This window comes from Phyllobates terribilis, unplaced genomic scaffold (genome assembly GCF_046119375.1).
Source record: "Phyllobates terribilis strain yellow unplaced genomic scaffold, ASM4611937v1 Scaffold_1__5_contigs__length_1240528914, whole genome shotgun sequence".
In the NCBI taxonomy this organism is placed as follows: domain Eukaryota; kingdom Metazoa; phylum Chordata; class Amphibia; order Anura; family Dendrobatidae; genus Phyllobates; species Phyllobates terribilis.
In genome coordinates, this window is record NW_027362761.1 from 262,007,498 (window position 1) to 262,024,759 (window position 17,262).

Here is a 17,262-nt window from a genome sequence, read left to right on the forward strand (position 1 = left end):
GTTACAAGCTAATATCTCCAGAGAGGAGAAATTAAAACTATGTTTTACTCAGCTCTGCCACCACCATTCCATATGCCCAATTTAATATGCTAAAACTGGTTTAAGACCAAAAATGAATAGGTCCTAAGGGGTTAAAGGATGTGGCTCAAAAATACTGCTTTTATGTAGCGCTATATAATGCTGTATTGCACTAATGTTATACTTATCTGTAATGAAAGAATTCCCAGTGGTAAAAGCTTCGATTTAATGTTTATACCTCCATCAGAGTGATGACAACATTTTCATCTTTGTAGTTGATCCGAGCTCATTAATTTGCATGTGTTGGATTTTCTTAGGTGCAAGCCCGTGGAGCTTTTCTTCTACTAATGGAGGTAGCTCGATTGCTGGGGCTAGAAGAAACAAACATGGCAACTGAACAGGACCAACATGTTCTCCGGCTTCTAACTCCCATCGCTAAGCTCTACACAGGGAAACAGGTACACTAGTCGCACTCTTTGGTGACGTACAGTCCTGCTCATTGTCATTGGCACCCATGAAGTTTAAGTACATAATGTGGAATATCTCCTGAAAAACATGAATCAAGTGAAACAGGTTTTTTGTATAGGGACCTCGTATTAAATACCAAAGAGTAAATGATGAACAATAATTTAAAACTAAAAACAATGGGAGGGAAAAATAGAAAAACCTAAAGCTTGCTGTGACACTGGTATTGGCACCTTTTACATTACCGTATTTTTCGGACTATAAGACGCACCGGACCATAAGACGCAGCTAGGTTTTAGAGGAAGAAAATAAAAATTTAAGCAAAAAATGTGGTCATGATGCACTTTTAATGGGGGGGGGGGTCTTCTGCTGACACTGATATAGGGGTAATGTCCTCCAATTCTGACAATATCCCCCATCCTGGTATATATGCCGCCCCCCTTCCTTTTATATGTGGTCCCCATTCCCATCCTGGTATGCCTGGCATCCCTCCATCCTGGTATGCCTGGCATCCCTCCATCCTGGTATGCATGGCACCCCTCGTACCTATCCTGATATGCATGGCACCCATCATCCCTATCCTGATATGCATGGCACCCATCATCCCTGTCCTGGTATGCATGGCACCCCTCATCCCTGTCCTGGTATGCATGGCACCCCTCATCCCTGTCCTGGTATGCATGGCACCCCTCATCCCTGTCCTGGTATGCTTAGCACCCCTAATCCCTGTCCTGGTATGCATGGCACCCCTCATCCCTATCCTGGTATGCATGGCACCCCTCATCCCCAATCCTGGTATGCATGGCACCCCTCATCCCTGTCCTGGTATGCATGGCACCCCTCATCCCCAATCCTGGTATGCATGACACCCCTAATCCCTGTCCTGGTATGCATGGCACCCCTAATCCCTGTCCTGGTATGCATGGCAGCCCTGATCACTGTCCTGGTATGCATGGCACCCCTCATCCCTGTCCTGGTATGCTTGGCACCCCTAATCCCTGTCCTGGTATGCATGGCACCCCTAATCCCTGTCCTGGTATGCATGGTCCCCGTAATCCCCATCAGGCTGCACATTAACAAAAAAATAAACACTCCTACTCGCCTTTCTTCTCTCCTCCAGCGCTGCGTCCGGTCTGCCTGCACTGATCTCTCCATGTGAGCCGCGCATGACGTCACTGCCATGCGCAGCTCACAATGAGAGAGATCAGCTGCCGGAAGTCACTGCTCCTCACACCGGGACTGTGTGCGCGGGGAGCAGTGACTTCACTCTCCTTCATAGCCGCCACGCTGCGGCTGCTGTTGCTGCCGGCTATCTCCTGTGCCCGCTCATTAAAGGGCATGAATATTCACTCCCTCCCCACTCCCATGGGCGTGGAGAGAGGTTGAATATTCATGCCCTTTAACAGCGGGCACAGGAGATAGCCGGCAGCAGCAGCAGCCGCAGTGCGGCTACTCTGTGTGCCGCTATTAAGGAGCATGAATATTCAGTGCTCCCCACGCCCCACACACAACAGATTGGTTGCCCTTCCTAAATTTAAACACTATATAAATATTTACAAGACAAATAAAAACATTTAAAATTGTGCATATTGCCCAAGAACTTATTTCCTAGGCCAAAAATTGGCAGTGGGAAACAACCCCTATGATCGACGTGATAACCAATAGAGGCATGTAAATGTGATGGATATCCGAGATAATGACCCCTGAGGAAGACACCTCTTGTGGCAATGTGTGTGGGGTCCTTTTTCCCATATGATCCTTTTTCTATTAGCCAATGTAGCTGGGTGACTCTTTTATATGTTCTTTTGATACTGCATTATTTACTGTCTGTACATTTGCATTGCACCTTTCTTCTTTACTGAATACTACTTGTCATCACTTTATCGGTATTTTCCACATATACATATTTACATGGCTCTATCAGTTATCATGCTGGTCATATAGGTTGTATCCCTGTGTCAAATTTTGGCCTAGGAAACAGGTTCTGGCGCAATATGCACAATTCTAAATGTTTTTATTTGCATCGCTTAGGTTTTTGTGTTTGTTACATACTAAATATTTACATTGTTTAAATTTAGGAAGTGCAACTGATCTTCTGTACGTCCTTTCCTCTTTTTTAAGATGTATTAATCTTTGTATGTGCTAGGCTGTTGCTGTTATATCGGAAGGACTGGAGTGCTTTGGAGGACAGGGCTATATGGAAGATACAGGACTACCAACTATGCTAAGAGATGCCCAAGTAAGAACTATGTAACTCAATTTTCAATAGTGAACCACAATCACCTTGTATTTCTAATGCTCCCTCTGTCATATATCTGTGGTAGGTGCTAACAATTTGGGAAGGAACAACCAACATTTTATCTCTGGATGTCCTACGGTCAGTCATAAAGAGTCAAGGACAGGTTTTAAGTGCTTATTTCTCTTCTACTCAGGTAAAGCCCATCACATTCTGTTTCTTATGATCAGCATTATCATGGTACATAAGCCTTGTTATTACTGTGTTTCCCCATATTGCTAAGAGCATCCTAGTTTCAGGCTCTCAACTAATTTTCACAGAGAACTTGTGTTATATGTATTTCTTACTGCAGGAAATGCTAGAAGCCTCGTGTAATGTTCCTGGTCTGTCTCAACCTGTCTCACGTCTGCTGCAAGCTCTGCAGAACCTAAAAGTCTTCACACAGAAGGCGGGAGTGAGAGGAAGCAACTTTATGGAATTAGCAGCACGGGATTTTGCTTACAGTCTAGCTAAAATCTACATAGGTAATGTTCACTGTTTGCGTGGTATGGTTTACTTTACATTTTAGAATATTGAATCACCTGCAGCGAAATGGGTTTTGAAATGACCTTTTGTATTAATAAATTCGACCATTGATTTTTTATTTATTTATTTTTTTCTCTTTACTTTCAGAAGTGTAATGACCATTAATTTACCATTCATAGTATGCATCATAATAAGCATTTCTTAAACTGTTTTTATTGCTGAAACAGCTCTGCCATGTACAGGACACCTTTCACTTTTATTTCAGTATTTCCATAATGCCTCTTAAATATTGATTAAAGGGGTGGTACACTGCTTCTGATATTCATTGACTAATCTAGAGATCATTAATAACAATTAGTGGGGTTACAACACCCGATATCCCCACTGATCAGCTGCCAGCAGCTATGGCAGCGACAAGATGTAAACCTTGTCCAGAGCTAGAACAGCGTAGCTGTGCTCACTGTGTAATAGCCGCTCCTGGGTATTACAGCTTAGCTCCTATTCAGTTAGAATTGCCAGGCATTGGACCCTCATCAATATCAAATTAGTGGACCACCCCTTTAATCAATACTTCCATAAGACATTTTTTTTTAAATTCATTTTATGTAACATTTCGCAAAACAAAGAACTCAATGAGGTAGAACAAGATATGTGATCAATTAGGTGGTTACATATACAAATCGGAAGTCCTATTATTACAGCCTGGGAGAACATCTACATGGAGCAGAGAAATATGAAGGGCTCTCCGGCTAGATAAGACATCAGGACTGATATCGGACACCTGAGCCATGAGCAAAGGAGGAGTGCTGGTATCAGGTTCCCAATACTTCAGGCTGAGATGAGGGAAGGAAAAAACAGAACACATAACTACCAGAAAAGGAACATAACAAGAACAAAATGTAACTACTGTGTTACTTGAGGGTCAAGAGTTAGGAGACCAAAGACACAAGACCTTTTGAAATTTAGCTGGGCATCCCCTATTCTGAAAGATAACTTTCTCATATGTAATAGTAGTGTTAACCAGTGCATTCCATCTGCCAGTTGTGGGGCGCTTGTCAGACATCCATTGGAGAGCAATTGTTTTCCTAGCCAAGAATAAGGATTCCCTGAGAAAGTGTGATGTTGCCAATGTTATTTATCGAACAACCCAAATAGCACCACTTTAGGTTTACACAATATAGGGATTGATAATAGAGAACACAGCAACCTAAAAACATTAATCCAAAAAATGGATATTGGCGGGCAAGACCATATCATATGCCAAAAGTTGGCATATGATTTAATTGTAAAGTGCTTTGGAATATGTTGGCGCTATATAAATAAAAAAATATTATTATTATTGGCATGGAGAGCATTCTGCAGAAGGCGTACTGCCCATCTTGTGTAGACGAGCAGGAGTCTGATAGGTTTGGTAGATAATATAAAACTGGATCAGCTTATTGTTAATTGCTGGCTAGGCCACAGATGTGAACCAATCACATCCTGCCAGTCCTTCGCCGACAATGAGGGAATTAGGTCTCTCCATCTCGCCTCCTCTGGTATCAGGGAAGAACTAACTTTTGTTGACAAGAGATGTGTATAGAGAGCACAGATCAGCCCTTTAGGGCCCTGAGCTCTACAGATACCAATAAGGGGGTACAATGAGATACAGATGGTGGGTCTATTGAACTGTGGATAGTTCAAGACATGTCGTAGCTGAAAGTACCTAAACATGTACGAGCAAGAGATACCAAAGGTCTCCTGCAACTGTGCAAATGAACAAAGTACATTATTGTACACATCGCCCAGACTCCTAACTCCCCGGGAATCCATAAGTGAGGTTCTGGAACTGTTAATATGGTTGGAACGGCTAGATTGTGCCAAACGGGAAGGCCAGAGAATAGAATTAAACTGCAGAAGCATTTTAGAATCTCGCCAAACCAAGACACTTATTATTAGGTCTAGAAATTGTGGAGGGTTCAATATTCTAGGCTAATGTGATGCAGTTATGTATTTACAGTTAAACTTTTGCATGTCTCACAATTATGGTATAATCCCATTGTAGGTTGTCTGTTCGTGGACCATGCAGCTTGGGCTGGAGCAACAGAATCAGATGTATATTGTGCTCAAAGGTAATCTTCATAAAGTTCCGAACAATTCTATTGGTGTTAGTCTAGAGCAGGCATGGACAAATTGCATGCCTTATCTGGCCCACTGGCTGTTCCAGTCTGGCCCGTGGACAGAGACAGCCGAAGGGCTTAGAACAGTGGCCCACAGGACACACCACCAAACCACACCCTTGTCTGCCGCCACCCACGCTCCGATAACGCTGCTATCTGCATCTTCAGGGTGCACCAGTGAATACATTGGTGGGGGACAGAGCCTCCGGCTACTTCTTACACCAATTAGCGGGTGCAACTGAGACGACAGATGCAATGATGTCACTACATCGCAACTACCGTATGGAGAGTCAATGCACCGAAGGAGCGGGAGTGAGGTGTGTATGGGATGTGTTCCTGTATATAAGGAGCTATGTGCAAACTCATATTGTGTATATAGAAAGTCTGTACGGGCTCAAACTCTATATAGGAGGCTATGTGGGGGCTCATAATGTATATGGGGGGACTGTGTGGGGGTCATACATTATATATGGTGAGCTGTATGTGGGCTCATATGGTATATAGAGGGCTGTTTCTGAGGTCATACCATATATAAGAGGATGCCGGCATACTTAAGTCTTCTTAATAATAACCCCTTTATGACGAGGTCAGTAATAGTATGTAGCTGGGCCCTGGGCCTTATGGACCAGCTACGTATTATTACGCATGCTACAATCGCGCCCCCCCACAAGCGGGGCGATCGCCCCCAGGTGTCAGCTGATAGCACCGGGTGTCAGCTGTGACAATGTGCCAGGAGAGGTCACATTAACCCCTGAAATGCTGTGATCGAAGTCAATCGCAGCATTCCATGAGCAAGGGGATGTAAGCGCCGATACTTACCTCCTCTCCGGTGTCCCGCGCTGTCTGTGCCCGGACCTGGATGTTGTCATGGTGACCCGACGACATCCGGGTCACCAGGAGGCAAGAAGTTACTTTGGTCATGCGCAGTGCGCAACCAAGGTAACGTCTGCATTCAGCTCTGACAGGCTGTGTATAGCATAAAGATGCTGCTAAATCTCTAAATCTCTATGCTATATAAGCGATCAAGCTGCAAAAAGTGAACGTCCCATAGTGGGACATAGTGTACAAGTAAAAAAAAGTGTCAAAAAGTGAAAAAAAAAAATGTAAAAATAATTTAAAAAAATTAAAAAAAGAATCCCCAAAAAATAAAAAATATACTGTACCCATAAATAAATATTATTATTATTATTAAAAAAAAAAAATAATAAAAGTACACATATTTAGCATCGCCGCGGCCGGAATGACCTGACCTATAAAACTGTCCCTTTAGTGAACACGGTAAAAAAAAAAAAAGTAGAAAACAATGCTTTATCATCATACCGCCCATCAAAAAATGGAATAAAACGCAATCAAAAAGACGAATGTAAATAAAAATGGTACTGCCTAAAATTTCATCTTGTCCCGCAAAAACCAAGCTGCAATACAGCTCCATCAGCCAAAAAATAAAAAAGTTATAGCTCTCAGAATAAAGCGATACAAAAAAATTATTTTTTCGATAAAATAGTTTTTATTGCGTAAAAGCGCCAAAACATAAAAAAAAACTATATAAATGTAGTATCACTGTAAACATACTGACCCAAAGAATAACACTACCTTATCAATTTTACCACACGCGGAAAGGCATAAAAAAAAACAAAAAACAATTCCTGAATTGTTGGTCTTTGTTTTTTCTGCCTCCCAAAAATCAGAATAGAAAGCGATCAAAAAATGTCACGTGCCCAAAAATGGTACCAATAAAAACATCAACTTGTCCCTCAAAAAACAAGCCTTTACATGACTCTGTCGGCCGAAAATATGGCAATGCAAAAACTAGTCTTTGCAAAAAAAAAGAGTCTTTTAGTGTATGACAGCTGTCAGTCATAAAAACCCGATATGAATCTGGCATTGCTGTAATTGCACCGACCCGAAGAATAAAGTTGTCTAATCACTTATACTGCACGAGGAAAGGCGTAAAAAATAAACTCTAGGGTTAGGGTGGTGTTAGGGTTGTGCTAGGGTTGGGATTTTTTCAAAAGTAAAAAAAAAAAATAAAAAATGACGATATGGCGACCAGTGTTGAACGCATGTGCTTGCTACTTGAGTTTGCATCGGGTGTTCGGGTATGCACCGAGTATCGCGAGTGCTCGAGTGACATTCTCAAGTCTCCGCCCCATATGCTTTGTGGCCAAAAAAACATTTTTTGGGTGTCTAACAACCATGAAACATGTCACTCGAGCACCCGTGATACATGGTGCATACCCGAGTACCCGATGCAAGCTCAAGACTAATGACAACTTATTCAATATGATGACTTAATCTTCTCAAATTCTTTGTCGTACCTCTGGGTTCAAAATGTTCACTATACCCCTTGATAAATTCCTTGAGGGGTCTAGTTTCCAAAATGGGGTCACTTGTAGGGGGTTTCCACTGTTTAGACACATTAGGGGCTCTCCAAACTCGACATGGCATCCGCTCTCAATTCCAGCCAATTTTGCCCTTCTGAACCCTGCCATGCGCCCAAACAGTGTATTTTCCCCACATATGGGGTATCGGCGTACTCAGGAGAAATTGCACAATAGTTTTTGGGGTCCATTTTCTCCTCTTACCGTTCTGAAAATAAAAAATTTGTGGCTAAAACATCATTTTTGTGGAAAAAGTTTGATCTTTTTTATTTTCACGGCTCCATGTTATAAACTTCTGTGAAGCACCTGGGGGTTCAGGGTGCTCACCACACATCTAGATAAGTTTCCTGAGGGGTCTAGTTTCCAAAATGGTGTCACTTGTGGGGGGTTTCCACTGTTTAGGCACATCAGGGGCTCTCCAAATGCAACATGGCGTCCGCTAATTATTCAGGCAAATTTTACATTCAAAAAGTCAAATGGCGCTCCTTCCCTTCCAAACCTGCCGTGCACCCAGACAGTGGTTTTCTCCCACATATGGGGTATCGGCTTACTCAGGAGAAATTGCACAACAAATGGTATGGTACAATTTCTCCTGTTACCTTATGAAAATGCAAAATTGGGGGCTGACAAACATTTTTGTGGGAAAAATGTGAAAATTTAATTTTTACGGCTCAATGTTATAAACTTCTGTGAAGCACCTGGAAGTTCAAGGTGCTCACCACACATCTAGATAAGTTTCTTGAGGGGTCTAGTTTCCAAAATGGTGTCACTTGTGGTGGGTTTCCACTGTTTAGGCACATCAGGGGCTCTCCAAACGCAACATGGCGTCCGCTAATTCAAGCAAATTTTACATTCAAAAAGTCAAATGGCGCTCCTTCCCTTCCGAACCCTGCTGTGCGCCCAAACAGTGGTTTTCCCCCAAATATTGGGTATCGACGTGCTCAGGAGAAATTGCACAACAAATTTTTTGGTCCATTTTTTTCCTGTTACCCAAAAAATTGGGGTCTAAAGTAACATTTTTGTGAAAAAAGTTAAATGTTCATTTTTTTCTTCCACATTCCAAAAATTCCTGTGAAGCACCTGAAGGGTTGATAAACTTCTTGAATGTAGTTTTGAGCACCTTAAGGGGTGCAGTGTTTACAATGGTGTCACTTTTGGGTATTTTCTGTCATAAAGGCCCCTCAAAGTCACTTCAAATGTGATGTGGTCCCTTAAAAAATGATTTTGTAAATTTTGTTGGAAAAATGAGAAATCGTTGGTCAACTTTTAACCCTTATAGCTCCCTAATAATAAAAAAAAAAAATTTTGATTCCAAAATTGTGCTGATGTAAAGTAGACATATGGGAAATGTTATTTATTAACTATTTTGTGTGACATATCTCTCTGATTTAAGGGCATGAAAATTCAAAGTTTGAAAATTGCGAAATTTTCGCCAAATTTCCATTTTTTCACAAATAAACTCAAGTCATATTGAAGAAATTTTACCAGTATCATGAAGTACAATATGTCACGAAAAAACAATCTCAGAATCAGGGGGATCCGTTGAAGCGTTCCAGAGTAATTACCTCATAAAGTGACAGTGGTCAGAATTGTAAAAATTGGCCTGGTCATTAACATGCAAACCACCCTCAGGGGTAAAGGGGTTAAATGATACAATTAATATTAATATAAAACAATAATTTTAATTAATATGTATATATTAATATGGAGCAGAATTAATTTCAGCCTATTGGTTCAGCCTCCACAACAGTCACGGTCTCTCATGATACCCCTCGAGAAAATTAATTGCCCACCCTTGGCCTAGGGAAATGAAAACAAGAATGAATGTTTGCAACAAATTTTAAAACACATTGTCTTTTTGTTCCTTCTTAGATGGAGTGAGCAAGATTTGTGTCCAGTCAGCACTGCCGAAGCTTCTGGATGCTATAATTCAGATACAGCATCCATGGAAAGACAGCTGGTGTATGAAAAAAGCCCTTTATTTTAGGTGAAAGCTATAAGCTATTAATTTTCCCTGATTTGCCTTTATCTTTTTAAGGACCCATTTAGTGCTTCCTACCTAATCTTTTCAGCAATAAAAATAGGTGACCATCTTTGATGAGAATCGAACCTGACAATATAGTTAAACATAAATAACATGTTTTGTCATTTACGTACACACATTAGTTGAAATGGCGATGTGGCCGTCAAGTTCAGCTGTTCGAAAGATCTGTATGGGTTTGATCTATGCTCTCTGGTCAAATATTTTGTATGTATGACAAGAAAATCTTATTATTCCTACATGATTATGCAATATACTGCAGAATGATTTATTACTTCTACCCTAAAGTTAGGATAGAACTAGACCTGTCAGGCACAATGGAGCATATTTATCCAGCTAAATGCGCCAGAATTCTGGAGTCTTTTGCACCAAGACACTTCTCTTTCATGACCTGCACCATACTTATGTGTTTTAGACACTTTTTACAACTTGCACAACAAGGATGCTTGGTCTCACTGCTAAGGAGTCTCGCCAAAAAATGTGCCAGAATTGTGGTGCACATTTGTGGCACAAGGTAAGCCACTTAATATGTGATGTAAAATTAGGCAGCATGAAAAACTTTGCTAAATCTGGTACATTTTAAGACTCTGGTTTGCATTTCCAACAAATTAGACAGCTTTGATAAATATGCTCCAATGTGTGCAAAACTTTTCATCTGCCTCTGTGCAAAAAGTGTACACAACACAATAAATTTGGCATAAACTATGTACTCCACTGTTAGGTGCAAGTTCTGTTACAATTCTAGCTAATGTACTTACCAAACCGTGAAAAACACCTATATTCTGGTTGCCTTAACACAGTTATTGGGTTTACATTTCTGATTTTTGATCAATAATTCTCTACCTCAGTGAAGAATTTTTAGTAGTCAAGGAAGATCTGTCACCAAAGTGGCCTGTGTCTACTTATTTTATTCGCTCTTCTCCCATGAGTATGCCATTTCTTTTTAAATCCACATGTGTTGTTCTAAAGACAGTGGCTTTCTAACTATGAGTACTTGATATGCTAATCTATGGTTTTTCTCTGTCTTTATCTGGGAGGGTGGGGGACATTGTTCATCGGGCAATTATGCAGAACAGCCTTAACATATAGTTTCATAGAATCCTGTAAGGCACACCCCCTCAAAAAAGATAATAAAACTATCATATTAGATGCACTAAATAATAAGACCCATATCTCTGATTTTTTATGGCGGTTTAAAAAAAATAAATAAAAAATGGAAATAATCAGGGGCACAGCAGAAATAAAATAAGAGCAAAAATTAGTTATTTTAGACTCAGGGACAGGTCTTTTTTAAACACTTCAGTGGACATTGTAGTATTATGGCTTGTAGTAGAAGCAACATTTCATCACTGCACGGAAAGAAAGAAGAATGCCATTGGAGCGCTGTCACAACACATAACTCTAGCTCTGAAATTAGAATTAATCCCGGATGCAGAGTTTCTGATCAGACTATTAAATAAGCTAAATCGACTGAATAACCACAGCGAATACACTACTCATTTCAGCTGCCAAGCATCTGATGCATATGATCAAGCACATAGTTAAAATACTGTGGCTTTATAATAGACAATCAACATCTTCTAGAGAACGAGGCCTCCTGCTGAGAAATTCAACAATATTAAAATAAAAGAAGTCTTCCGCCACATAAGGACTGAGCTCGAGTGAGCAATTAGGTGATCTAATGCAGACTTTACAATATTAGAATTCTAACATTGTTATTAATCTACATATATTTCTTTTAATTGGTGCAATTGTAACAGTTACTGAATAATGGATTTTGCTTTGGTAAATTTCTGTACGGTGAAATATTTTTACAGAATCTTTGCTGTAAGCATAGAACAATAAATATCGAAATGTCTACTTTTATTACTACATGTGTGTTTATATATTTCTACCTTGTTTATTCCAATTATCAGGCTAATTTCACATGGGAATAATGAGGACACATTTTAAAATCCATGTTATGGCTGCAGTAACCAGCCCTTATACAGTCCAACATAGATTTCTATTGTTTTCCATTATTGTGTTCAGTTGGGCAGTCCAGCAGATATAACTTGTTGACCAAATAAGAAATATTTCATCAAAAAGTCATGTATGAGGGGAAACCACTTAATCTCCTGATCCTGATTAATGCCTGTGAAAAGCCCTTAGTAGGTTACACTCTTCCATTTTGAAATTGCAACACCAAAAAGGAAAAGTCACGCAATCATGGAAATCACAGGATAAAAAACAATGTTAATATTCTGCAAATGTTGAAAAAAATGTAATCAAAATTTTCAAAAGAACTCGATGTATGAGCACCAATTGCAGATAGGACCTCTTCCGACAAGCCTACAACCTGCAGTAACCACCGCTGCACGACCAGCTCTACCCTCACCTACTGTATCCTCACTCATCCCTTCTAGAATGTGAGCCCTCGCGGGCAGGGTCCTCGCTCCTCCTGTACCAGTCGCTGACTCATTTTGTTAAGATTATGTAAATGCTTTTGTTATGTATATCCCTATCACATGTAAAGCGCCATGGAATAAATGGCGCTATAATAATAAATAATAATAATAATAATATTAATAAATAGGAGAAGCATAAGTCGTTCCTTTGTTCTTCTCATTCCTTTTCAATCAATAAAAGTGGCAGTTCCTAAACTAGAGAGGCAGAGAATTTTTATTCTTTATCTCGACTATATCCTGGTTTAATTTAATAGATTTAAGGTTGAAAGAACAAAAAGGTCCATTGAGATCAACCTATAACTAACATATTGATCCAGAAAAGGCAAAAAACCTCATGAGGCCGATGCTAATTGCCCTATAGTAAGTGAAACATTTCTTCCCCGCTCTAAGTATGGTAATCAGATCATTTCTCTGGATCAATGACCCATATCCAGAACCTGTTATATTTATCGAGAAAGACATCCAGGCATTTCTAGAACTTGTGAAGTGAATCAACCACTTCAACACCTTGTGGCAGAAAATTCCAGTCTCATTGCTCATACTGGAAAGAATTGTCATCTATAATTATACTAAACCTTTTATCTAAACCAGGACTCAGCAATTTTCCCACAGTGCCACATGGGAGATCATGAATGATGCGGAGGAGCAAACCAACATGCTAAACGTAATCTTGCTCATTATTATTCTATATTAATTTGTACTGCTTAATATCGAACAGAATTAAAGGGAATCTGTCACCCCCTTGGAGATATCAGACCTCTACTACGGGCATACAGGTGATAGAAAAGTAAATCTATACATACCTGTATGGCCCATAGCAGAGGTCTGATTGCAGAGAAAAGTGTTTTTATAAACTCCACTTTGCACAGGCTTGGCGTCCCGCGGACGCCAAGAAATCCCCGCATATCTGTTTATTATTCCCCGAAATCCCCGCCTATATGCTTAGTTATCTTATTCCCTTCTCCTCTGCACGTCACAGGACCCTGTGACGTGCACTGTGCTCCCTGACCCTCCTGGGCATACGCAGAGCGCCACTCACATAGAGCACAGAGCACAGAGACTGGGCCGGGATGAAGCAAAGCACGCTCTATGTGAGCGACGCTCTGCGCATGCCCAGGAGGTCAGGGAGCACAGTGCACGTCACAGGGTCCTGTGACGTGTAGGGGAGGGGGGGATATGGTAACTAAGCGTATAGCCTGGGATTTCGGCAAATAATAAACAGGCGGGGATTTCTTGGCGTCCGGGGGACGCCAAGCCCGTGCAAAATGGAGTTTATAAAAACACTTTTCTCTGCAATCAAACCTCTACTATGGGCCATACAGGTATGTATAGATTTACTTTTCTATACCCTGTATGCCCATAGTAGAGGTCTGATATCTCCCAGGGGGTGACAGATTCCCTTTAAGTATGTTGACTAGCAGCTACTTCTCATGCATTGGGTACTGAAAGTATTCAGACTCCTTTTAAATTTTTCACTCTTTGTTTCATTGCAACTATTTGGTAAATTCTAAAAAGTTCATTTTTTTTCTTATTAAAGTACACTCTGCACCCCATGTTGACTGAAAAAAAAAGAAATGTAGAAATTTTTGCAAATTTATTAAAAAAGAAAAACTGAAATATCACATGGTCATAAGTATTCAGACCCTTTGCTCAGTATTGAGTAGAAGCACCCTTTTGAGCTAGTGAAGCCATGAGTCTTCTAGGGAATTATGCAACAAGTTTTTCACACCTGGATTTGGGGATTCTCTGTCATTCTTCCTTGCAGATCCTCTCCAGTTCCGTCAGGTTGGATGGTGAACGTTGGTGGACAGCCATTTTCAGGTCTCTCCAGAGATGCTCAATTGGGTTTAGGTCAGGGCTCTGGCTGGGCCAGTCAAGAATGGTCACAGAGTTGTTCTGAAGCCACTCTTTGTTATTTTAGCTGTGTGCTTAGGGTCATTGTCTTGTTGGGAGGTGAACCTTTGGCCAAGTCTGAGGTCCAGAGCACTCTGGAAGAGGTTTTCATCCAGGATATCTCATTCATGTTTCCTTCAATTGCAACCAGTCGTCCTATCCCTGCAGCTGAAAAACACCCCCATAACATGATGCTGCCACCACCATGTTTCACTGTTGGGATTGCATTGGGCAGGTGATGAGCAGTGCCTGGTTTTCTGCACACATACCGCTTAGAATTATCACCAAAAAGTTCTATCTTCGTCTCATCAGACCAGAGAATCTTATTTCTCATAGTCTGGGAGTGCTTCATGTGTTTTTGAGCAAACTCTATGCGGGCTTTCATATGTCTTGCACTGAGGAGAGGCTTCCGTCGGGCCACTCTGTCCTAAACTTCTTCCATTTAAGGATTATGGAGGCCACTGTACTCTTAAGAACCTTGAGTAATGCAGAAATTCTTTTGTAACCTTGGCCTGATCTGTGCCTTGCCACAATTCTGTCTCTGAGCTCCTTGGGCAGTTCCTTTGAGCTCATGATTCTCATTTGGTCTGACATGCACTGTGAGCTGTGAGGTCTTATATAGACAGGTGTGTGCCTTTCCAAATCAAGTCCTATCAGTTTAATTAAACACAGCTGGACTCCAATGAAGGAGTAGAACCATCTCAAGGAGGATCACAAGGAAATGGACAGCATGTGACTTAAATATGAGTGTCTGAGCAAAGGGTCTGAATACTTATGACCATGTGATATTTCAGTTTTTCTTTTTTTTTCTTTTTTTAATAAATTTGCAAAATATTCTACATTTCTGTTTTTTTTCAGTCAAGATGGGGTGCAGAGTGTACTTGAATGAAAAAGAAGTGAACTTTTTAGAATTTACCAAATGGCTGCAATTAAACAAAGAGTGAAAAATGTAAAGGGATCTGAATACTTTCCGTACCCACTGTATGTATTGTGATATGGTTTATTGTAAGGGTAGGTGCACATGACCATTTTCTCTCTATCTGAGAAAAGCGGTCCAGTTATTCTGATCAGCGTTAAATCTTGGAGAAAAAAATAAAAAAAGTTTCTCCACCCTCTCCATTCTGTCAGCCCGTGAAAATCATACCGCATTCGGATATCCGAGTGCTATACAATGTTTTTCACTTACCCATAGACTCGCATTGCCAATTTTTATCCGACGCTCGTATCAAAATCGGAAATGTTTCATTTTTTTTTCATCCTGCCCCCATGTGTCTCAATCATCACCATCCTGCCCCCATGTGTCTCATCATCACCATCCTGCCCCATGTGTCTCATGATCACCAGCCTGTCCCATGTATCTCATTATCATCAGCCTGCCCCCATGTGTCTCATCACCATCCTGCCCCAATGTGTCTCATCATCACCAGCCTGCCACATGTGTCTCATGATCAACAGCCTGCCCCCATGTATCTCATTATCATCAGCCTGCCCCCATGTGTCTCATCACCATCCTGCCCCCATGTGTCTCATGATCACCAGCCTGCCACATGTCTCATGATCACCAGCCTGCCCCCATGTATCTCATGATCACCAGCCTGCCCCCATGTATCTCATCATCACCATCCTGCCCCCATGTGTCTCATCATCACCATCCTGCCCCCATGTGTCGCATCACCATCCTACCCCCATGTGTCTCATCATCACCAGCCTGCCCCATGTGTACCAGCCTGCCCCATGTGTCTCATCACCAGCCTGCCCCATGTGTCTCATCACCATCCTGCCCCCATGTGTCTCATCATCACCATCCAGCCCCCATGTCTCCTCATCATTCTGCCCCCATGTCTCCTCATCATGCAGCCCCCATGTCTCCTCATCATGCAGCCACACGTCTCCTCATCATTCTGCCACACGTCTCCTCATCATGCTGCGCCCACGTCTCCTCATCATGCTGCGCCCACGTCTCCTCATCATGCTGCCCCTATGTCTCCTCATCATGCTGCCCCCATGTCTCCTCATCATGCTGTACCCATGTCACCTCATCATTCTGCCCCATGTCTCCTCATCATGCTACCCCCATGTCCCCTCATCATGCTGCCCCCATGTCTCCTCATGCTGTTCAGTTCACTGGGGCTCGGTGAGCAGAGGAAGGGGGGCCCCATACGCCAGTAAGGGCAGTAATGCCCTGATGGCGGCCCTGACTGCAACCCTAGATGAATTCATTGAGAGGTGTAGTTTGTAAAATGACTTCACTTATGAAGGGGGTTTCTACTGTTCTGGCACCTCAGGGGCTCTGACATGGCACCCTCAAACCATTCTAGCAAAAATTGAACTCCAATATGGCACTTCTTCCCTTCTGCGCTTTGCACTGTGACTCAAAAGTAGTTTTCGACCACATATGGGGTATTGGCATACTTAGGAGAAATTGCGTAATAAATTGTACCATTAATTTTTTCGTATTATCCCTTTTAAACATTAAAAACTTGGTGCTGGTTTGGCATGTCAGGAGCTCTTCAAATGTGACATGGCATCCGCAATCTATTCCAGCCAAAATTGTACTCTGGAATTCAAATGGCGCTCCTTCCCTTCCGAGCCCTGCCATGTGCCCAAACAGTAGTTTTCCACCACATATGAGGTATTGGAATACTCAGGAGGAATTACACAACAAATTGTATGGTCCATTTTTTCTGTTACCCTTGTGAAAATGAAAACTTTGGGGCAAATGCAACATTTTTGTGGGATAAATGTATTTTTTAATTTTCACTGCTCAGCGTTATAAAATTCTGTGAAGCACCTGTGGGTTCAAGGTGCTTTCCACACATCTAAATTAATTACTTGATGGGTGTAGTTTCCAAAATGGTGTCACTTATGGGGGGTTTCGATTGTTTAGGCACATCAGGGGCTCTCCAAACAAGACATGGTTTCTGCTATCCCAGCCAATTTTGCATTCCAAACGTCAAATGGTGCTGCTTCACTTCAAGCCCTGCTGTGCGCCCAAACAGTAGTTTTCCACCACATATGGGGTATCTGTGTACTCAGGTCGAATTGCACAACAAATTGTACTATCCATTTTCTCCGGTTACCCTTATGAAAATGCAAA

General features: G+C 41.5%; 1 protein-coding gene across 2 annotated transcripts in view; it reads left to right on the forward strand.

Annotated features, from left to right (window-relative positions):
- Nucleotides 1-12,470, forward strand: part of LOC141257227 (acyl-CoA dehydrogenase family member 11-like) — a 93,563-nt gene extending 81,093 nt beyond the window's left edge. For both annotated transcript variants that reach the window (XM_073671514.1, XM_073671523.1), the window contains exons 10-15: nucleotides 336-476; nucleotides 2,630-2,722; nucleotides 2,808-2,915; nucleotides 3,072-3,243; nucleotides 5,289-5,355; nucleotides 9,657-12,470. In XM_073671514.1, the coding sequence (XP_073527615.1) occupies nucleotides 336-476; nucleotides 2,630-2,722; nucleotides 2,808-2,915; nucleotides 3,072-3,243; nucleotides 5,289-5,355; nucleotides 9,657-9,771 (696 nt within the window). In that variant the 3' untranslated portion in view covers nucleotides 9,772-12,470. The remainder of the gene's footprint in view (nucleotides 1-335; nucleotides 477-2,629; nucleotides 2,723-2,807; nucleotides 2,916-3,071; nucleotides 3,244-5,288; nucleotides 5,356-9,656) is intronic.
- The last annotated feature ends 4,792 nt before the right edge of the window (nucleotides 12,471-17,262 follow it).